We start from the raw sequence: 23498 nt of genomic DNA, 5'->3' as shown, positions 1-23498 counted from the left end.
ATACAAAACTACTTTGAATTAATTCAACCCCTGAATTACTGAGATCGGAGGGCAGAGTCCTATGTCTCAAATATCCACAAAAGCTCTTTGGCTGCCAGTCCTATCCCTGCTGGATACACAGTCTGCGTTGGGATCCTTCCTGTCTGGGGAGAAAGGGAATTTCAAATCTCCACTCCCTGTTCCCTGAAGAAACTGGGAGTGTTTGGACAATCCCGAGAGTGACAGTTAAGACTCCACAGAAAATCACTAAAATTGTTCCGGTAAGTAGCAGACTGGAGAGGGAGGAAAGAATTCTCAACATAGAAGTCATCCAAATACACCACATTTTGCAAGGTTCTCATCTGTGCCAAGAGAAGTTATTCTTCTGTTTGGTTTGTCTCACTGTGACATTGTAGTATCTTCCAAAAAAGGCTTTCCTCAAATTACCTCAATACACTAATATGCTATTAGATTTTGAAAAAGATCACCGAGAACAATAAGCAGAGTTTCTGAATTCCTCATATGCTAGTGTGAGAAAAGGGAACTTGAAAATAGACCCACTTCCTGCCTGTGAAGTGTTCTCAGACCATTTTTTTTTCCAGTGGCTGCGTATATTACCAGGCGAACACTTTTCCCCTGTGGAGTAGTTCTTAGGTCACTGAAAGGTCTTTTCAAAGTTCCATTCTCTCTTCAGTACTTAAGGTGGTTAGTATCCTGTGTTGCAAAATTCAAAACAACCCTCCCTAACCCCACAGGGCATTTTCTTTTCACACTGAAATGGGATCTAATTTATTACGGGTGGAATTTTTCCAGGATGGGTGATTAGTTGCATATGATTTTATTAGTGTAATACTTTCTTGGTCTCTTGAGAATGGTAACCTAACACCCAACTGAGTTAATCTATTGATGGTGAGTTCCAATTTTATTTTTTTTAATCATCACGTTTAGATCATATTTTAAAATTTTGCATTGCTCATGTTTATAGTTTATGCAACTGGCATATACTGGGCACCTATTTTGTGGCAGACACCCAAATATTAAAATACACACACACATGCACACGATTCTTGACTTAAAGTTTAATGGAAAGCCACATTTAAATAAATACATTATTTTGGCTCTTACTAAAGTATGTTTAAATTATCACTTACATCCCTGCCTTTCCTCCCTACATTATAAGCTCTTCAAGGGCAGCCGCCATAACTTTTTCATGTCTGCCCCCACAGCACCAAGCACAAGTCTTGGATTCTTGGACAAGGGCTCTTAATTAATGTATGCTGACCTAACAGAGGTACATAAACTTCGATAAGAAGTGTTGAATGTAGAAAAAGGGAGGAATAGCCAGATTTGCCTAACACAATCTGGAATTGGAAGGCTGACATGAACTTTGTCTTGAAGAATGGCTTCGACTTTGCCAGGTGAAGGAATGGTGCTCCAGGCAGAAGGAACAACATGGACACTACCGAAGCTATAAAGGTAGTTTCTGACCAGATTATAAAGAGTTTTATTTTAAATGTGAATTTTAATTTACATGCAGTTAGGGCTTGGTTGAAGTCATATATAATGAGCACTTTTTTTGTTTGAGGTATATACTCTGGTAGCATTGCACAGGATTGATTGTCTTGAGGTCAGAAATGATAGCAGGATGACCATTTGAAGACAATTTAGCTATTTAGTTGAAAAGTCATGGAGTTTTAGATTACAATGGGCTTGTATTAAAATCACAGTCAATGCCACTAGTGAGTGATCTGACCTAGGCAAATTATGAACTATGCTTAACCCCAGTTTTTATTCACCTCATAAGGTAGTGGTAAAGGCTAGGAAGACAACATAGATAAAGTGGAAAGTAGAATTCCCAGCAAATATCAGGTGTATGATCTGTAGGAGCCTCTATTAATTTCTATGAGACAATATGCTCTCATCTATAAAATGAGTATAAAATACCTACTGTTTAGTTGATTTTTGAAGATTATAGCTAACATATGTAAAGCGCCTAGCATACAGCTGGTGTTCAATGAATGCCGTTATTTAAAAACATCTTGCAAGAGTCCAAGTCAGAGGTGATAAATTAAGGCAATGGCAAGAGGGTTGAAAAAAAAAAAAAAAAGAGCTCAAATTCTAAGGATTATTCTGAGGAAGAATGGACAGGATTTGGTGATATGGAATGGCAACATGAATTTAGGAGTAAGCAGAGTATGGTGGCCCAAATACTAAGAGTCCAGAGTGAGTAGAGATGAGGACAGATGTGGTAAGCTGAGAATACTAATATTCAAGGGGCGGGAGGAAAAGAGAAAGCCAAAGAAGGAAGCAGGGAAGGAATGGTGAGAGATGGAAAAGAATCAGAAAAGCAGAGCCATGGGAGGAAAGACTTCTGAGAAGTCTGAGCAAGATGAACATACAATTGTGCTAAAGTACATGACATCAGATGGGTCATCAATAAAACCTAAGGAAGCGATTGTGGCATTGAAGCTATTTCACTATTGCACAAACCCCAATCAAGGCACATTTACCATTCATTTTTCACAGATTACTTACCTTGAACAATTAATTCCACCTCTTTTCCATTTTTCCCAACTTGATTGACTCCTTCACACACATAAATTCCAGAATCTTCTGTCCTCATAGCAATTAAAGTGAGAGTTGAGTTCCCAGAAAGGAGCTGTAGATTCCCATTATCTAATTTTTTGCTCCAGAAAATCTGTGGGGCTGGTAGACCTTCACTGGAGCATGTCATTGTCACAGAACCACCTTCCTGCAGCCTTGTGGAGGGATTCACAGAGATAACTGTGTTCTTGGGTGAGACTGAAAAGGCAGGGCACAACATTAGTAACTGCTAGGCATCATCTTGATCCCACAAGGATAACGTATTTCTCTGCAAGTCTGTATTTACATGCTTTCACAAATTTGACAAACTTAATCTGCCAAATTAGTGTAAAATTAGTACTGTGTGGTCACAAAAGTCAGTCGATCCAATTTCTGACTAATCTGATTGAGGTACTTTTTTTGGTGTTTGGTGTTTTCAGAGGGCCCTAGATACTCAGAAATTAAGAAAGACCCTTAGAATAATGTGGTTCAATCTCCCAGATAAGGTAGCAGTCCTATCTTAGAATACTTGACAAGTGCTCATATAAGTTGGTGTCAACACTTCTGCTTGAGGGAATCACTGCCTTAAAAAGCAGTCCTTTTGATTTTGGAACAGCTCTAGTTACTAGAACAATTGAACTGAAACCTTCCTCTTTGTAAGTAATTTTCATGCAGTGGCCATAGTTCAGTCCTTCACTGTTACAGAATAAATCAAATCCCTTTTCCACTGTCTTTCAAATACTTAATGATAGCTCTCTTTTCCCAGTTTTGTATTCTCTAGGAAAAATATCCCCTGTCTTGACTACTCTTTTCAAAATATTGATAAATGCCTTCCCATCTCATTCTCTTTCAGCTAAACATGCTATAGTTGGCAGTACTCCTTTTAAATGTAGTGTGCAAAGAAAAACACAGCATTTGGGTCTAGAACGGAGTACAGTGAGTCCACTCCTACACAATTCTGGGACTACAAGCTTGCCTCAAGTCCCCCACAGTTTCAGCGAATGTGAAGGTAATCATCTCCACTCTCCTGCCCAATGCATATATGTGTGTGTGAGCACATGCATATGTGTGTATACACACACACACACAGAACAAGCGCTCACCTTGTAAAATCTCTATAACTTAATATTTCAAGGTATGTTACGAGAACTTATAATTGAAAACATTTTATCTTCTGAGCCTACTACATACTACCCAGGTGGTATTATTACTCTCCTTCGATAGACTGGGAAATAAATAAATTAAGCAACCCAAGTTCACACAGTTAATGGAGCCAGAAGTCTTCCCAATCCAAATCCAATGCTCTTTTCATTGAATTATCCTGTTGGCAAATACTGTGCTCTCAATGAATAAAAATGGAGTAAAAACTATAAACAAATGCCTTCCTGACTTTAGCTGCTAAGTTTAATGCTGTATACATCCAAGACTGAATTCCCATAAAGACGAGACTACATCACCCAAGTACTTACTGTAGACTTGCAGTTTTTTCGTAGTCTCCCTTTCTTTGGGCTTAAAGTCAATTTCATCAATGTGTAATTTCGCTTGGCAAACAAGAGCTTTCCCAATATCTTCATTGGTAGGAGTGAAGGTTACCTCCAAACTCTTGGTTTCCAGGGACTTTCTTTCCATAGGTTCTACAAAGTCCTTATTCTGTAAGAGATGGTTGCCTTTCAGCAAATTCATCTCCAGCCTGTCAAATGGATAAACATCAGGGACCAAGCATGTGACTGTGACTGGCTTCCCAACTTCCAGGGGGCCACTCAGATGGATCTCTGGGTCCTTAGGGAAAGCTGCAAAGGTCAAACAAATACACATGAGCAGGCTTTCTGTTCATGTAATATAATGTCTTTGACTGATTCAATGCAATGCAAACCAAGTCTAATGTTTCTGTTAATACAGTCTTAATTCATTGTTTAAATAGCCTTTCATGGTTTGGGGTGGGCTCACCCTTTAGAGAGTTCTTCAGCTGTGAGCCTGCATGTACTAAGGGTTGCATATTATTAGAGTAAAAGAAGAGAGAAGAAATTGATGTTTATTGAATACTTACATATGCCCATCACTGTGCTAGTCATTAAATATAAAGGATTTTATTTTAACTCTAACACATAGAGACCACATTTCACAGGTATGAAAACATAGCCTTAGCACATTTGCATAACTTGCCTGAGGCCACACAGCTCAGAAATGGCAAGTCTGGGATTTAAACTCAGTACTTTTATTATTCTGTACTGCTACTGAAGATTTACATTATACCACATTCTCTTAGAGCAGAGATAAGTCCACTTTATAGATAAGAAAACTGAGGCTCAGAATGTCATGGCAAAGAACAGTTATTGAGCAACACATGCTAAGAAAGGAAAAGAGCAACGTTAAATAATTGGCTTCTGAAAATAATGCCTCTGACCAGAATTCATCCACCAGGAAGGTGCAATATTTAAATTCTGGAAGGCAGATTTGCCTCTTGAAATGCTTAACTCAATGTCCTAACCAGCACACCACTTGAACCTTTCAGTGCCAAGGGAACGTGCTATTTCAGTCAGCCGTTGCTTCCTTTGCAAGGGCTACCTTTTCATTACAAACTGTCATGATGGTAACACATCGGCTGGATTCAGGACTCTGTGTAATAAGGACACAAAGGTCCCAGCTCTGGAGAATATTACAATCAAATGTGGAATGGAGACACGATTGTTCAACATAATGAGAGCCAGATATTTTTGAAGGAAAAAAAACCTCCAGAAAGATAATTAAAGCCAGAAGGGTCTTTATTTCTCTTTTTTAAATCTTCAACTACTTGATACTTGAGAGCAAAGGCAAAGGAATCGGAAATGCTTTGCTGGGTGAAAGAACCAGTATTTTTAATTTTTCCACCAATAATTTCTATCCCTCCTGTTCTGTAAGAAATGTGCCCATAACCCACATGGTTTGCTGTCAGGTAATACAAGAACTTGTTATTTTCCCCTGTATTTACATAAGGGGGCCTTTCAAGGAGCTCAGGAGGCTGCACAAACAATGCATGTACAACCAGCATAATTGAAAGCAGCCGGCCAAGCACAGTTTCTTGGGCCACATTAGCAACACATGGGGCTTACTGAAGAATCAATTACAGATACTGGGCAAAACTGAGCTCCACCATAGCAGAAGGGAACCAAAATAATTATAAGGTAATCAGATGGGATCTTCATGAAGAGACGGCCATAAAGGTTTCCAGGGTTTGGTTTGGTTTGGTTTGTTTTTCTGAAAGAGTAGTCGTCAGCAACCAAAGGCAAGATTTTTATTTCAGATTGGTTTTTAACTCCTCTTGCTAACTTTATACGCTGCATTGAGAATGGACTGAGATGCAGTTTGGTAGAATGGCAACGTAGGGGTGTTTATTAACATGCATCAGGTAACTCTAATCCATTACACAAATTATCCTGAGGTTGAGTGGTTGAGCATTAAGGCTTAATGGCACCAAAAACAAAAACAAAAACAGCCCTCCTAAATTTATCTATACCAAAGTCAAATGAGTGAAATGTTTGCGGATACTTTTCTTATGTCAAAGGGAAAACTTGTACTGAAGCCTATTACTAAATTATAGATCTCCTGCTTAAGCTGATTTTAAGCACAAAATTGTGTAAGAATAAATAAGTGGAAAATCCCTGAAGAATGGAATTCATAAATCATTTGGATGTATGACCAAGTAAACATGTGAGGATATAATCAAATAGAAATTGCTGAACAATACAATTAAAAAACTTCAGAGAGCTTCATTTTATGGCTAAGAAAAGAAAAACCCAGGGGTTGTGTCTTACCCACGGTCACTATGTTTGTGGCAGTTAGAATAAAGACCAAGGTGTGGGTTCCTTTTCTAGAGCTAGATTCAGCTGCCTCTAACTTTCTTGGTGCAGTATGTCCTCTAGCCAAGAATCTGTACATGAATATCCTTTGATGTTTTTTCTTTTAAAACTATCCATTAAAGAAACTTAACTTAAAGCAAAATTAAGAGAAAATCAAAGATTCTCTGTAGTACTCACAGTAAATCTCCACCTGAATCCCTTTTTCCCGTTTCTCAGATCCGCAAATCGCTGTGCACAGGTAAGAGTATTCATTCCTGAAACCAACGGGATCCATGGTCAGCGTGGAATTGGACCCCTCATTTCTCACCTGCCCATTCAGTGGACTATCTAAATGGGTTCTCCAAGAGAAAGATGGGGGCTCACAGCCTGTTGTCCTGCAAGTCAGTGAAACGACATCACCAATCTGAGCAACAATTTTGTTTTCAGGGAAGGTCTCTATTTTAAAAGCTTGAGCTGTGAAGGCAAAAAAGAGAAAAGCAAACTTTGTTTAGTATTCTACTCCCTCTTCTCTGTCCTAGTATAATGTCCAAAATACAGTCTGGCTGATCTGTTTCCTAAATTTTAAACTAACTGCAAGAAGCCAAAAATAATTGGAGTCAGTGCCAAAGGTGTTAGAATCTTGGAGAAGTGTCAGTTCCAACCTTGATGCCCATTTATCAAAATTATTTTGTTATTTGGTAAGCTTAAGATCATTATCAAGTACAGGAAACTGAAGAGATAGACCTTACTAGAGATAAATCCAGTTATTTACTTGACATTGGAAAAATATATCTGAAAAACATCAATTTGCAGCTCCAACTATGACAATACAATGGTACATAGCAATACTCAATAGCACATTACATGTTATGTTAAATTAAGTTTTTCCACTGCTTAAAAATCCTAGTGCCTTTCTTTACTACCATAGCAAAACTGACTGAAGCCAAAATCAGGGCTGAAATGGAATGTGAGCATTTGAAACAGATCAAAGAGAAGAACTTACAAACTGTAAACACCATCCAAAGTATATTTGAAGCTCCAAAGATCACAAACATCTTCCTAGGCATTTTTAGTTGTCGCTGTGATGAGAACATGATGGTCCCAAAACTCTTCTTTCTGTCCCACCTGAAAATGCCCTGGAAGAGGCTTTAGCTCCTAAAGCCAGTGAGGCTCAGTGAGGAGTGAAATAGAAAGTCTGCTCTTTATAAAGGGTCTTGTTGCAGAGGCACAGAGGCGGAGGGAAATCCCTTCAAGGGGAAACCCGGAGCAGAGCCAGAAAAAAAGTTTCACTGACACCCAGCCAAGTCCAGTTTTAACCCCTTCATTTGCTCTCATTGCTAAAGCTACTCTCTCTGCCACAGAAAACTGAAACACTTCCAAGGTGATAAAATTAAAGCTTTTCCTCGTTTTCAGTCCAAAAGGGTATCTTTGCAAGGTAATGTGCATTTGAGAATAATGCTCATTTCAGAATAAAGAAAAAGCCAGAGAGAGAAAGGGAGGGCAACAGAGACAGAAAGGGGAGAAATAGACAAGCAGGCAGAAAGAAAGGGGGAGAGAGAGAGAGAGAATAGTGAATTTTACTCTTGACTTTGAAGTGGCTAAGTAACCACTACATCATGTGAACTGATTTTTTTCTCCATTAAGATGTAGTTGCAAATTCCAAAGTAAGGTCTAATTTTTTCTCTCACAAGAAAAAGGAAAAGGTCTTATCTTTTGTGAGCTATTTTTAAAAAGGGAGACAGCATTACTTCTTAGTTTTATACTTTCTATTCATAAAATACTCATAAAATAATTCTTTCAACAACAAATATCAACTTTCTGAAATGATTTTCTTGAGTGGAAAGTAAAGGAATACTACTAAAGGCAAGAGAAATCATTTTTCCCTCTTGTTTCAGATAAGTTACCAATCCTTTGGTTCAACTGCCTGGTAATGGAAAGTCCTTCTCAGACTTAAATGCAAATGTATGGAATTCATCCGAAGTGGTAACTCTCTTGCACTGGACCACAGACACAGTTAAAACGTGACAAATAATTTGTTTTTATTATATGGGAGGTGATGATAACCAATTTTATGCCCTTCCCATCCCATAGCACCCTGTCCAGTGAAATTATTTTTTTAAGCTATTTTTAAAATGACTGCTTTAGCCTTGAACACACATAGCTCAAGTCTTTGCAAAATGCTTGTTAATCAAAAAGAAACCGGAATAGCCACTTCCTTGTATTATATACATACTTGTCTACCTCCTCTACTGGACCATCAGTTCCTTTAATGCTTGGGAGCAGTTCTTGTACATCATTGTATCAACCTCTGCCTTCCCAGCATCTAATGCATGGTTTTGCTCTTAGCAGATCCAACAAAAGTACAATAATAGATACTATGAATTAAAATTTGGAAAAGAAACTTTCAAAATGCTAAAAATAATATGTAAATATGGCATGAGAAAAAGTTGGATTCTATAAGAAAATCCCCAAGCTCATGGGCTCCTCGGGATGTGTATAACCAATAGCCCAGTGCTATGTAACAAAGGCCATAACTGAGGTTTGAAAAGTACACCTGTCCCCTCATGGCTGGAGAGGCTTTTGGGCATCCTTCTGGATACTGATGAGGATAGAGTCATAATGGACAAGGAAAGAAAAAGAAGTGGGAGAAGTAAGAGAAGTTCTTCTGGGGCTGTGATGAGATATGTGTGACTTCACCTACCAAATATCTAGGGATCAGAAAAGTGGCTTCAGGCAAAATTGGTTGGTAAACAAGTAACCTAATGGCCCTTTACAAAGTTGGCGTCATGGAAGAAGATGATCCGAACCATTTATGTTGTCTGCTTAACTTCAGAAGAAATCTAAAGGGGATTAAGGAATTTTAATGCATTACTCTGAAGTACAAAAACAAGCGACTGATGGGATCTAAGATGGGATCCCGAAGACCAAGTCATGGTAAATAACTTCAGTTTGGAGTTTGGATATGATTCCAAGTTTTGAACATTGAAGAAATACCTAATCTATTGAATTAGTTTATAGTGCTTTCAGCAAAGTATTTGCTAAAGTCCCTCATTATATCTTTGCGTTGTACACCATTTGAGGTTTCACCTGCTTCTCCCAGGTTGAATTGATTGCACTCTTCTATGGCCTCTGTACACTAATGCATTCTGGTAGCCGAGCACCTGTCATGTTACATTTATCTGTGAACATGTCTATCTTTCCCAACTTATAAACTCAGGTGGTTTTATTTATTTTTTCATCTTACATCTAGACCAAGATAAGGAATTCATTAAATTTTGTGGAATCAATGAGTGAAGAGAGCTGCAAGTATATGTTTGACAGATTGGGACTAATCTTCCTGTGTTTTGTCTTTGAAATTGTTCAGTTCAACATTTTTATCAATAATCATAAGACGTGATTATCTAATTTATTCATGACAGAAGACTGGAAAAAATAGTTAACCTTAGAAATGACAGAATCAAGATAAAGGAGATCTCAGAGCTAGTGAAGTGAAAAAATGGGAATGCATTAAAATACAGTATTTAGATGTAAAACATCAAATACTTGAGTACAGGATAGAGGAGAGTTGACTTGACCACAATCCACAGGAAGACTTTTTGGTGGTTTCAGTGATCCATAAAGTGAACACAAGCTAGCATTGACCATGAGAAACCAAAATAGATGCAACAAGCTCAAGCTGTACTCATAGCATTCAACTTTCTAATGACCTGAGGCAATCCAAGGTCATACTGGGAGCAGAGGTATCTGATTCAGGATACCATTTCTTATGAAAGAGACAAAACGTAGAGAGTGTCCAGAGAAAAGTGATGAAGATGGTAGACAGCTCCAAAATCCTTGGTCTAGTAGGAGCTGTTGAAGGAACAGTATGTTTTGTTTGGATAAGAGATGCCTGTGAAGCTATGTAATAACTGAATGACTGACATGCAGAGGAAAGAATACACTTGTTACTCTGTGTTATACCAAGGGCTAGAAGTAGCCCCCATTGGTTTGGGGAGGACTAGGAATACGTGTGTCTTTTCCCCATGAGAGTTTCAGCACTTAACATAGTGACCTTTAGGGGCTCAGTAAAACAATACCAAGTGGAAAAATAATAACAATTTGAGAAATAACTTGACTCACAACCCAATAGTCCTGAGTTCAAATCCAGCTACTCTACTCAGGAATTGTAAAACCTTGCATAAGTATAGGTAGCCTCTCTGCACTCACTTACACATGCTCAAATAGGGGTAACAGTACCATTTCAAGTGATTCACATGATTTTTATGACTATCAAATTAAATGTGATCATGTGAAAACTCTTTAAATATATAAAGTGCCATATATATGTAAAAACATTAAGATACAGCCATATTGAGCTCACTGTAAAAAAAGGGCTTTCCAGTTATTAAATCTTTTCAACAATGAAAAGGGTCACCTCATGAATTCACCAACTCTTCATCATTAGAAGTGGTCAAGCAAGGTTGGATGACATCTAACAACATGGCAGAGGTCAAGTTTTGCCTCATATAAGGTATCCAATTGGATGGCCACTAAGGTGCCTTCCACTGTTAGGATTCTTTAATTGTAGGCAGTACAATCCATCCTTTCTAGCCTAATTTCATCAATCCCCTATCGTCCATATGAAAATTTAAAGCATCTTCTGTAGCTTCTCTCATTGGACTCTGAGATGCTTCAGGCATATTTTTCTCAGCCTATTTAATAATTGCTGAGTTTGTAGCAACTCCAACCTTTTCACGACTTTCAAGTAGGCAAATTATTATGATCCTCCCTGGAGGTGACCTAACACATCTGAGGGAAGTGACATTCCCAGTAATAACAGCAGCTCATTATGACAGTAATTCTCACCCAGGTGAGAGAAAGAGCAATTCATTTTTTGGAGGGCACATCAGAATGGGATTGGGAAAGTGACAAAGTACTTCAGTACATTCTATCATGTCAACTTCTCCCTGCTTTAAGAATCAAAGGATCTATGTTTATTATTCCATTTGGCTCTATGTAACAGAAATCTTTTACAGTGGCAAAACTAGCGTGAGGTGCAAGGCAATGCAGTTCGACACTGAAGGAAACATCAAAGACCAAGACTGATTCTAATTGCTGGTTCTGTCATTCTTGGCATGTGGACAATCCTCCTGATCCTAAGATGGCTGCTCCATCTACAAACATGACATCTGTATTTCAAGCAGGAAAATAAGAGAAAAATGAAGGGGAAGAGGACAAAGCCAGTGGAGTTTATCCCCTATTAAAGAGCTTTCAGGGGTCCCTCGTGGCTCAGTTGGTTAAGCATCTGACTCTTGATCTTGGCTCAGGTCATGCTCTCACAGTTTGTGAGATCGAGCCCCACATCAGGCTTTTTGCTGACACCACAGAGCCTGCTTGAGGTCCTCTCTCCCCCCTACCTTCTTCCCTCCCCTACTTGCACGCTCTCTCTCAAATAAATAAACATTAAAAAAATAATAAATAAAGAGCTTTCAATAAGTTCCAGATGGTGGCTTTCTCTTACAGCTCATTGGAAAGGTGGGAGATTGAATATTTTAACTGAATACAACATAGTTGCCCCCAAATAAATCAGGACACTGTTCATAAGAAAAAGGGAAGAATGGATAATGAGTAGGTGGCTAGCAGTGTCTGTCACAATTTCCTAATTCAGTTCAATTTATAAGTGTTTCCTGAGGAGCTACTACACAGACACTGTGCTAGCCATGAAAACACATAAAAGAAGACACAGACTCAGTTCCTGTAGAAGAACTGCACAGTTCACATAGTTCACAGCTTCACAAAGTTCAACTTGTGACTTATCTATAATTAGGAAATAAATTGTATTTTAGCAAGCTGATAGAAGTTTGAAATTTTCTGGAAAGCAAACTACAGGAAGAATCGTTGGTTAAAAGCCTATTTCACCATGGGTTTATTGTAACTTTCTGGAATTTTGAGAAAAATACTACTCATCACTAGGAGTAAAAAATATCTATTTAATAATACACATGCACCTGATATGAGTGACTGACTGAATTGCTAATCTAGCACTGAATTATTACATAAAATAATAGTAGGAAAAAGACTGACCATAAAAATGATTTCTCCTTTCCCTTTTGTAAATTAAAAGTTCAGAATTTTTATCATTTATGCTTTGACTATCACATGTTTTCAAGTTCACATTTCATGTGGACAAAGATGCCTTTGTGTGTTCCAGTTCTCCTGTTTGGGATGACCCTCCCCTACTCTCTGCTAATCCCCATCTCTGGCCCTCTTAAACACCTTGCTTTGTATTTGTTCCATTGCTTGCTATTTCCAGCATGGGCTTTGCTTTCTCAATGGATTTTAACGCTGTGGGGGTAGAAGTCTTGCCTATTTTTACGTATTACTGGGTCTGATGCTCTGAGTGCCCCAAGTGCCTGTGAAGTGATAGCAAACGAGTGCATGCTTTCTGAGCTGCTGGGCGTTATCACATCCCCAGATAACTATTGAGGCAATAATTCAGGACATTTCATTCTGTTATTAATAACCCTTCATATTTGTGTAACTCTTTCCCTAAAGAGTTTTCCAAAGTGTTTTGAGATTATTGTCTGTGAGCCTCACAGCAGCCCTATGAGAGGGGTGAGGTGGCTGTTTTTATCTTTATGGTGTTGAGCTGAAAACTGAGGCTCAGAGAAGTTTAGTTGGGCAAGATCACACAGACAGTGAACTGGGTCTTAAACCCAGATCTCCTCATTCACAGTTCACTACTCAGTGCACTTCACCAAGGTGTCTCAGTCTCGGTGTTGGTTGAGAAACGTACCTTCCCATTGATGCTGTCACTTAGGGGACCCAGAAGCTCATGAGTCTAACTCCAGTTTGACATAATGCATATATGACAGGTGATCCAGGAGACTGAACCCACTTCTCAAGCTGATGAGTATAAGCTTCTCAATACCATTTTCAGGACCATTTTTGAAGCTTGAACACTGGAACAACTTATGCTGAGCATTTGGCATCTGCTGACAGTGTACAAGAAAGAGAGGAATGAGTAGACAGTATGGGAGCCCCTTGTCCAGATTCTCTCTTAGAAGCCCAAGATCTAACTCCAAAAAAGGAATTCCCTTTGCCTCTTGTCAGAGCTTAGAAAATAAAATTAAGGGCGCCCCTGAGCATCAAAGCACACTCTCCACCCATGTTCTTCTAGCTGCCTCCAGTCAGCCCTAAGGGGGATCTCCTTGGCAGCCAGCCTGTGAGAACAGCCTCGTGGTCGCCATACCTCCTGGTCCCAAACAAATCCAACTCCATTCTTCACTTGCAACATGGGCAACACTAAGGAATGAGGAGATGAAAATATTCACGGTTCCTCTCATTCCAGAATGATTGCAAAACATCTGCTTACATTGTAAGGGGAGACTTGGAGAGGACCTTTTATGAGATTGTGGTAAATAGGGACAAATAAACACATGGGAAAGATAAAAGAGGCAAATACCATAAGAGAAAGTCACTCTAAACCAAAATGTGTTAGGTCTATTAGTTAATTATTTAATTTGGAATGATCTCATAATTGACCAAGATCAGAGTTTTGTATGGAAAACAAATAAAAGAAGATGTTTCTGCCATTTGACTAGAGCATGGATACCTCCCCCCCCCCCCAAAGCATAACACCTTTGGAAATATCCCTTTAAAATATTTTAAATTTCTGTGCTAAATTAAAGTTCCAATTTTAATAAACAACACATAAAAATTTTCCTTTGGAACCCAGTTCCATTTCAAGAACTCAACATTGCATTGTTAAACTGTTTAGAGAGATATTTTGACATTTGCAGGGTAGCATGAAGAAAAAAGTAGTCAGGAGGAGAGATACTGGGGTTCTTCTATTTTATAAATAAAAGGGCAACCTGGGACAAGAATCTTAACTTTTAAGGTCCAAGTTTTTTCACTGCAGAGAAGAATGGAGCAGGATAGATGGACTTAAAGTCCTTCCTCATCATCATTATGATTTCTGGGCTAATAATAACTAGCCAAAGAACTGTAGACAAATCAGCCAAATACCTGCTAGTCAGGCATTATGACTCTAAGCAAACCAACACTGGCCATCTTGCAAGTCACATATTCCTTTGCAGGATCTTCATGGAAATCTTACTTCGTGGCTTTAGGTCATTCCTATTATATGTATGTGTGTGTGTGTGTGTGTGTGTGTGTGTGTTTATGCTTTAGACAGACTTTCTGTGGTTGCCTGAGGCTCTGGGCTCTAGGATTTATTTATTCCCCAATGTTTCTATTTGAACCCCTGGACATGGATATGTCTATCTCCCTCCACAGCTAAGGTCGGTGACAAAATGAATATTTATTGAGTGTCTCCTACATTCCAAGCACTGTTCTAGGTGCTCAGGGATACAGTGGGGACAAAGCAAACATTATGCCTACTTTCATGGAGTTTCCATTCTAATTTTTTTTCATGTTATTTTTGAGAGAGAGAGAGAGAGAGACATAGTGTGAGTGGGGGAAGGGAGAGGGAGAGGGAGACACAGGATCTAAAGCAGGCTCTAGGCTCCAAGCTGTCAGCACAGAACCTGACACGGGGCTGAACTCACAAGTGGTAAGATCCTGCCCTGAGCCGAGGTTGGTAGCTTAACCGAATGAGTCACTTAAGCGCCCCCATGGAGTTTCCATTCTAGAGTAATGAGACAAAGACACGTGAAGGGCAAATGGATTAGAAGAAGGAAGACAGGGAAGCAAAGGAAACACCGGGTAGAAGTACAAAGTGTTTGAACAAGAGGATGGTGAGTTTCTTTCAGAAACTTCTCCTCTCCTTTCCCCTTTCTTCAGTATATACATATCTTAAATGTTGTTAGCGGCCTGAGGTATAGAAAATGGCATGAAATAAATATCTTAGGAAGTCATTGGTTTTGCCCCAGCCAGGTTTAGCTAGAGGAGTGCAAGGTTCTGCAAGGCATAATGCTGGATAAACCAAAGTTGGGAGTTTGCCAGGTTAGGACAATGGCTCAAAAGAGGGGCACAGGAAGTGAGGGTGAGTCTGGAACATCATACAATAAGCACAGAGTCAAAGAACTATTAACTTGGGATTGTAGTAAATAAATTGGAAAAAAAATAAGGAGGTAGTGGTCAGAAAATGGTAATCTTGATATTGAGGGCTAGAAGTTTCCTAATTTTATGTTTCCCGTTCTTTTTGCCCTAGCACACTGCCGACTTTCGAGACAGTCTCAATTCAGCTCAACCCCAGCCCTTTTTTGGTCTTCCTGTACCAGTAGCTGTCCAGGAAAGTCTTGTAAGTAACTTAGACATCACCTTTTCCTGAGATTGGTATCGTCAGATGTAAACTATTTTTACCATTGTTTCCTCTGATTTCATAAAACTTTCCATTTCCAAATCACACTCAAGATTCACAGCCCTGTTAAGCAAATGTATCTGCAAAAAGTTATGTGAAGTAAATCAGCTGAATTCAAAAATTCCCTGCTTTCAATCTCTATTTTTTTTGGCTCGGAACATATGCTGTGGAAATTCCAAGACTTCCATATAAAAAAATTAGAAAAGATTGCTTGTGATTTGCCACATTATAACTAAAATGGGACTTAAGGAGAATATCCTGTTTTTGAAGACCTTGTGCCAGGATAAACAGGGTAAATATTAAGTGATTCTAATGTTTAAAAGGGAAATTGTAACACAAATATTACGTCGTCCTTATGGAGATTAAACCATTTTCTAAAAATTCCCTAGGCAGTCTTTTAACAATCCCAAAGGGAATAAATAAGTGAGGAGAAATGCTGAATGTAAAAATAAAAGTAGACAGCTGAGACCTAAAAGATTTCCCATTTGAAGGATTTGGACACCTAAGAGGCAGTGAGTTCGATTAATTCCTCCATTCCAGGGCTGATGCCATCTTTGCTTCAGATGACAGGAATCTTTAGAAGCCAGCAGGCACCAGGCAAACTGACATTTTCCATGCCTTTCAGGATTCTGGAGAAGAAATGTTTCAGTTGGCAATTTTAGTTTCTTCTCGTGTTGTTGTTTTTTTTTTCCCCGAAGAATCGCTACATGTTTTTTAGTTGTTGTTGTTGTTGTTTCCAGATCAGCAAACTAGACAGAACTTAGAAGAAATTGTGCCACGTAACTCATCTTCAAAGCAGAGAATCCAGAAAGACCACTGTGAAGCTCTACTGGATAAAAGTTCCAAGACCATAAATGAGATGTTTGTGTTGGAAGATATCTGAAAATTAGCTAGTCCTGTGGTTCTCAACCAAAGAGTGGTGATCAGGTATGAGTGCTATTGCCAATAATTAATCACTAATAATAATATGTTGCCAATTGGAAGTGGTTTATTATTATTATTATTATGAAATGATTCATTTCAAAAAATAGATAAGATTGTAGGTAATTCCCATGACAAGCCCATCATGCTTACTCACTTGGATTCTGAAGTGCTGTCCTGATTAGGAGTAAAGAGGTGGGATTACAGACTGCTTGCCTTGGCTTACTCATAACTCTCAGTCTGTCTTATCTATGACAGGGTGAGTAAGATAACCAACATGCTAATTATTATAGTTGTTGCAATTAGAAAACAAATGTGTTCAGTCATATTGTTTTGCATCCTTGTGAAATATTAATGGGTTTCACCCAAATCTGGGTCTGTGAATGTTAAAATCATCCATCCTATACCACAATGAGAAAAATTAGAGTCTCTCTGATCAAACTCAACCCAATCAGATGTAAAAGCAGGATTCAGTGACTGCCGGGATCACAGTGAGGGGCCCCAGAGCCGGCGCTAGAACTCAACTCTCTTTCCACCAATCTCTGGTGGCTCCAGAACATCTGCCTTTTAGGGTCGCACAGGAAAAATAAAATAATTTTTTAGTAGTTCCATTGAATGCCAACAGGAACAAGGAATGCATGACCACTTTGAGGGAAAGAGCATAAAAATAATTCTTTAAGGATCAGACATGCAAAAAGAATAAAACAGAAAATAGTAAGCTTATACAATGTAGCATTTGATGTGTTGTGGAAAAGGAGGGTAACATCTAAAATATTTCAGGGGCACCTGGGTGGCTGAGTCGGTTGAGTGTCTGACTCTTGATTTCAGCTCAGGTCAGGATGTCGCGGTCCCTGTGTTCAAGCCCCACATAGGACTCTGCACTGACAGTGTGGAGCCTGTTTCGGATTCTCTCTCTCTCTCTCTCTCTCTCTCTCTCTCTCTCTCTCTCTCTGTGTGTGTGTGTGTGTGTGTGTCTCTCTTTCTCTGCTCCTCACCCACTTGTTCTCTCTCTCTCTCAAAACAAATAAATTTCAAAAAATAAAAAAAAATATTTAAAAAATTAATAGCTGATAGTCAAACACATCCTTTCTCTGTCGCACTTAATAAACCTATTACCTTATTCATTCTCACATTATCCCTGGGAGATAGGCCCATTTTACAGAATGTAAACAGCAATGAAATTGTGGCATGGCTTTCCAGTATTATATAGTTGGAGGCAGTGTAGTTCAGTATAGCGGTGGACGACTTCTTTTTTCAGCAACCTCTGAGGAGTTACTTTGCCTTTCCAGGTCTTGGTTTCCTCATCCATAACATGGGGATAAAAATATTACCTACCCAATGGGATTGTCTCAAGGGTTACATGAGATATTACCGTAGAGTGAATAACCATTTCATGGTAAACAGAAAATAATAAATATCACTACTCCAGGGAGAAAGGGTGAGAAAGGGAGAGAAAGGGAGATAGTATCTGAACTCTGATTGGTGATCTTTCTCTATTGGATTCTGTTGAAAACTGATGATACACCATTCAAAATACATCATTCCTTTAATTATTTTAGGCCAATTACATGAACTAGACTATCTACAGTTTTGAGTCATGAAGAGAGGAAGAATAAAGAAATTGAGTGACTATACAAGTTTGTCTTATTCTCCATTTTCTGTGTTGCTGGTGTGTGTGTGTGTGTGTGTGTGTGTGTGTGTGGTGTTTATTACTGGAAAACAGAATCTTCTGGAATCCAGAACAGAAGGTTGAGGCATCATTTCAAAGGCTGCCATCACAAACTATAGCCTGGTAACAAGGTTGACATGGACAGATTCAGATCACTGCCGCAACACTGGACAAATGATGTTCTGTAACACTGGTTCTTCAAGTGTGGTCCCCTAACCAGCAGCATCAGCTTCACCTGGGCCCTTGTTAGAAATATGAATTTTCAGACTCCACCCCAGATCTACTGAATCAGCAACTCTGAACAGGGGTCGGGTGGAGGGGAGCGGCAATGCCTGTGGTCCTGATTCTACTAAAGTATGAAAACCACTATTCTCCAAAGAGTCCCTGCTAAAGAGATCCTCTTTTCTTCTTAGGCTATCCAACAAAAGGGACCAGAAACACATTTCTGTAGTCTAACCTGCTTCTCAACATAGAGCCTCCATGTGTGTTAATAGTTTTGTTCTGGAGAAGGTTAACCATAGAAAAATGTGTCAAGATGAAAGAAAACAAAATTTTGTGTTCTTCATCCAAAAAATTAGAAAATGAAGGCAAAGAGAGTCACAATATTCCAAGTTCCCATTGTAGTTTGCTTTTCCTGTAGGGTTAGTAGTTTAATAACTTATGAACTGGACAAGATCTTGGCATTTCTCTAGTCCAACTAGAGTCTCAAAGAGCCATCATGTTACCAAATAAGACTATTTGCAGCAGAGAGCACAATTAAAACCCAAGCCTCTGACCAAAAATTAGCTCACTGTGTTTCCAGTGGGCTAATACACTATGCTACTTTTTGAAAAATTGAAAGTGTCATGGCAACTGAGGGAACCTAAGAGAATTTTTCTGCAAAAATTCTAATCTGGCCTATCATTTAACCCAGTTTCCTAATGATGGCCTCACAGGCCCTGTAAAAACCGTTTGCCCAAGTGACTAATGACACTGTTATTGTTTCTAAAGAGGCTGATTGTCCAAAAAGTCATTGAGGAAATTGTCCTAAATGTTAAGGGGTTAGGTGGTGAGTAGTAGATGGATCAAAAATGGTGGGGGAGAAGACAGGAATCTCTTAGATAAAGGCTTACAATGTTTTATACCTCCCACTCCCCAGATATATGCACCTGCATCCCAGAAGACTCTAAGGGGAGTCTCTTTCTCCCTCCCCCCAAGTTGAGATTCAATCATTGCTTTTGATGGTGTAAGTTTCCACTGTGAATTATAGAATGCATTCTCCCTTGTAAGAGAACACTGATTTAACATCAAAGTTCAAAGCCCCTGTAAAAGACAGAAATGTCTGTGCAAGAATGTCTGGAATGACTGTATCAGGCTTTCTTGGGGACTGAGAACCTCGTGTTGATAGGAGAAGTATTGCAGTGTGGTCACTGGGACTGCCATGTGACAGTAAGAGAAGAATGTGGCAGTGCTGGGTGAAATAACGTTAAAACAAGCCAAATGATACCACATCAAGGAGTGGATTACAAAATACGGATGTCCTAACACTCAGATTGTTTATCATAAAGTATTGGTAAAATATTTTTGAGGAATCTACCATAAGGTGGCTTTGCACTATTTCCTTTTCCCAACAGATTTAAACTCGGTCTCTCTTTCCCCAAGCCCATGACATCAAGCGTTCCATATGTTTCACATACGAGGGGTATTAATTTAAAGCTTCACTGCCTTTTCCTTAACAGATCTTCAGGATTCAGTCATCTTCTTAGAAATTCACCTCTAAGACCTGTGCCAACAAGTTGCATGCTTATGATTATCCCTCATGCTAACACAGAGGCACTATTTCTAGTACATCAGAAAACAGTTCAATGAGATCACTAGCATTGCCTTTAGCCAACATGGAACTTATATTTCCCACATCACTAACCTAGCTCTGTGAGCTGCTAGTTATATTATATTCAGGAAAGAGAGAGTGGTTAGGCAGCCCACAGGAAATATAATGCAATGAATCTAACCCACTTTCTAGTGTCAGGATAGGAAAAGTTAGTGGAAGGAATGTGATATGGTGCAAAGAATAGAGAAATCCCTGTAGTCAGAAGAGAAAGGTCTACTCTTACTCATGAGTGACTGTGGGCATATCCTTTAATGTCTAATAACCCCACTTATTCACCAACTTCACATACAAGAAAAAGTGGCACCCTCCCCCCGCCAAAAAAAAAAAAAAAACAAAACCCTAGAGTGTTTCAAATATATTCTAACCTCATCACCAGCAATTCTACTGATGAAGTAGAATTAGACTCCAAAGAGATTCTCACATAGGTCCTGAGAGATCATATGCACGGATATGGACTTCAGCATCCTCCAGGGTGAGATAACCAGAGGAAATCTGGGTGCATATCCCTGGGGAAGTGCACAGGGGAAAAAAATCATTTATCATTAAGTAAATTTATCCTAGGGAAAAGGTACACATTGTGTGGTGGTGAGAAGCAAGCCACTAAATATATACAAAGTAACATGGATGAATCTTAAATATATGGATAAATTTTAAAAAATTTTGAGTACAAGAAAATTTTTAAATAGAAATATAAAATGCAATGTTATTTGTGTAAATTAAATGCACATAAAAGCACACCCATTTTGCAAGAACATGTGGGAACAAAAAGATACACATTGAATACGTTACAATGGCTACCTGGGGGGAGGTGGAATGGGAATGAGGAATAGAAATCAATGGAAACAATTTTTAAATAAAAGAAGAGTCTTGCTTTGACCAGTGATGATAATGTGCCATGAACTGAGGAAATTGTTAACTCAATCTTCTGCATCCGGTGTCCAGAAAAAGGAAAATACTTATTACACAAATGGTATTTGTCAAGAAGATAATTGCTGCCCTCTTGCTCCAAACTCTTCATCTCTTTCTTTCAACTCTTCATTCAGAAATTTCCCTTCCTCTGATCTTCATTCATCAACTATAACAATTCTTCTGTTAGAGAAACTGATATGAATAACTCTTTCATGTTGTTTTTTGTATCCCATTGTTTTATTCACCATAATACAATTTTCTATTAATAGATAGAAATGCTTGAATAAAAGGCTCTCCCCTTTATGGTGGAATTTAAGGCCAAGGCAAAAGGGTGAACTATCTGGGAGCATAGGCAGTATTCCACTGGTACCAGGTCACAGACATCAACGGTCCTCAGAGATCTGTGACTATACACTGAAAATTTGAATCAGACCTCATATGATTAAAAAAAAAAAAAAAAGTATACCATAAGAGGCTGATTATTCTCTATTTTTTTTTAATGTTTATTTATTTTTGAGAGAGAGAAACATAGACAGAGCACGAGTGGAGGAGGGGCAAAGAGAGAGGGAGACACAGAATCTGAAGCAGGCTCCAGGCTCTGAGCGGTCAGCGCAGAGCCCAATGCAGGGCTCGAACTCATGAACCGCAAGATCATGACCTGAGCCGAAGTCGGACGCTTAATGGACTGAGTCACCCAGGCGCCCCATCTTCTCTCTTTAAAAGTTGGTTCAGAGTAGAAGTTTTCAGCTCAAGGCGGTCCCCCTATCATTCTTCCCCAACACACACAGGGATCATTCAGTGACTATGTCTACTTTAATCTACTAATGCCTGTGAGACTTTGTAGGTGGAGCAAAAAAGTTAGCCCCAGGCTTTAGCAATACTAAATAAAAGACTGATTAAGAAAAATAGAGCTTGCTGGATGCATTGTCCAGAGAGCTGCCCTACAGTAAGATCTTTCCCACCAGGTACGTCAAGCTGCCTAGACTTCCGGGTTCCCCCTACCAAGGGAGTGAAGGGGTTACAGTGAGAGGCTCTCTTTTATGTATTAACAAAAGGGCAGGTGTTTGTAGGTGTGCTGCGGAGGAGGCTTCTGACGTTTCTTATTCTGTGGATTATGTTTAACTTGTCATCTTGTCATCTTTCTTTTGTGTTTTTTATATTCCCTCTTTAACATTTTCACCTTGTTTAACTGACTCCTTTGTTCCACAAGATGTTAAGGGTCATCGAGCTTTCATAGCCATTGTCAAGACACTGTCAGGAAGATCAGTCACTGCACTTGTGTTCTATCTGATAACTTCTTTGTAAAGTTTAAGGTATTGAGACACTCTTCTTGTTCTTCACTCAATCTTGATTAGTCAGTCTTCCAGGTCTCATAAGGCAATGAAAGAGCATATCTGGCCTGCCCTCAATAAGTTTATCTTCCAAAATCTTCCAAAATAGTTTATAATAAGAGCATTTACAAACAAGAGTATTGACGCCGGGGCGCCTGGGTGGCTCAGTCGGTTAGGCATTTGACGTCGGCTCAGGTCGTGATCTCACAGCTCCTGAGTTTGAGCCCGATTCTGCTCGGTGCTGACAGCTCGGAGCCTGGAGCCTGCTTCCGATTCTGTGTCTCCCTCTCTGTCTGCCCTTCCCTGGCTTGCACTCTGTCTCTCTCACTCTCTCTCTCCAAAATAAATAAACATTAAAAAACATTTTTTTTTTTTTTGTTTAAAGAGTGTTGATGTCTCCTCTTCTCTCCCCAACTTTTACTTCATTTAGGAGCATTTCTGTAATAATTGTTTGACCAACTTGCTCTATGACTTCTAAGAAAGATCCAGATATGTGTTGTCACTTGCTCAAAAAATAAACAATTTTAAGACACAATTATTTCTGGTATTCTGTGTTAAGTGGTTGAATTTAATTTCAGTCACTGATAGGAGTTTAAATTCTATTATTATGTCCAAATAAAAATAAAATATTGTCTATATTGTTTGTCTAAATTTCATGTGGCTTAGTATTTCAGGGCACCAGAAAATTCATCTCAAAGACACACAGAAACATGTTGATCAGGCTGGATACTGCCAGGTATTCTAACCAATCATAGGACTGGATTAGAAATTAAAGGTACAAGAAGGATTTTTTTTTCCTTTCGGTTTCTAAGGAAATATTGCTGCAGTTTATGGACCCAAAGGGAAGAGTTAGATAGATGAGTAATATTCCAGAATAATAAGAACAGATGTCAGTCATGGTAAAGCCTTCCTTTATTATCTTTAGGAGGAATTGAGATAAACAGCTTTTCTTAAATACATTTCTACTCTGGTACCTGGACCAAAAATATGCAACTCATTAAAAACTCTAGTAATTCAAAGCAAAATCTCGATTGCCCCTTTCCCTTCAGAAAGACTTATCAGAAAAGAATTATGACAAACAAATCTCCAGTAAAACTAAGCAACATAACCAACAACG

The 23498-nt window shown here is 38.9% G+C and overlaps 1 protein-coding gene and 1 long non-coding RNA gene across 3 annotated transcripts in view; one reads left to right on the top strand and one right to left on the bottom strand.

The window, feature by feature from the left end:
• VCAM1 (vascular cell adhesion molecule 1) overlaps window positions 1–7600 on the bottom strand; it is an 18094-nt gene extending 10494 nt beyond the window's left edge. Inside the window, exons 1-4 of one of the 2 annotated variants that reach the window (XM_015073842.3) lie at window positions 7381–7600; window positions 6576–6851; window positions 4032–4352; window positions 2515–2781 (exon numbers count right to left, since the gene is read on the bottom strand). In XM_015073842.3, the coding sequence (XP_014929328.1) occupies window positions 2515–2781; window positions 4032–4352; window positions 6576–6851; window positions 7381–7471 (955 nt within the window). In that variant the 5' untranslated portion in view covers window positions 7472–7600. The remainder of the gene's footprint in view (window positions 1–2514; window positions 2782–4031; window positions 4353–6575; window positions 6852–7380) is intronic. The other variant, XM_015073841.3, reaches the window with a different exon arrangement.
• LOC128313940 (uncharacterized) overlaps window positions 1–23498 on the top strand; it is a 24431-nt gene extending 933 nt beyond the window's left edge. The window contains exons 2-3 of the long non-coding RNA XR_008295084.1: window positions 15532–15621; window positions 16422–23498. This is a non-coding gene — a long non-coding RNA (uncharacterized LOC128313940). The remainder of the gene's footprint in view (window positions 1–15531; window positions 15622–16421) is intronic.

This window comes from Acinonyx jubatus, chromosome C1 (assembly GCF_027475565.1).
Source record: "Acinonyx jubatus isolate Ajub_Pintada_27869175 chromosome C1, VMU_Ajub_asm_v1.0, whole genome shotgun sequence".
Classification (NCBI taxonomy): domain Eukaryota; kingdom Metazoa; phylum Chordata; class Mammalia; order Carnivora; family Felidae; genus Acinonyx; species Acinonyx jubatus.
This window is presented reverse-complemented; position numbering and strand designations above follow the sequence as displayed.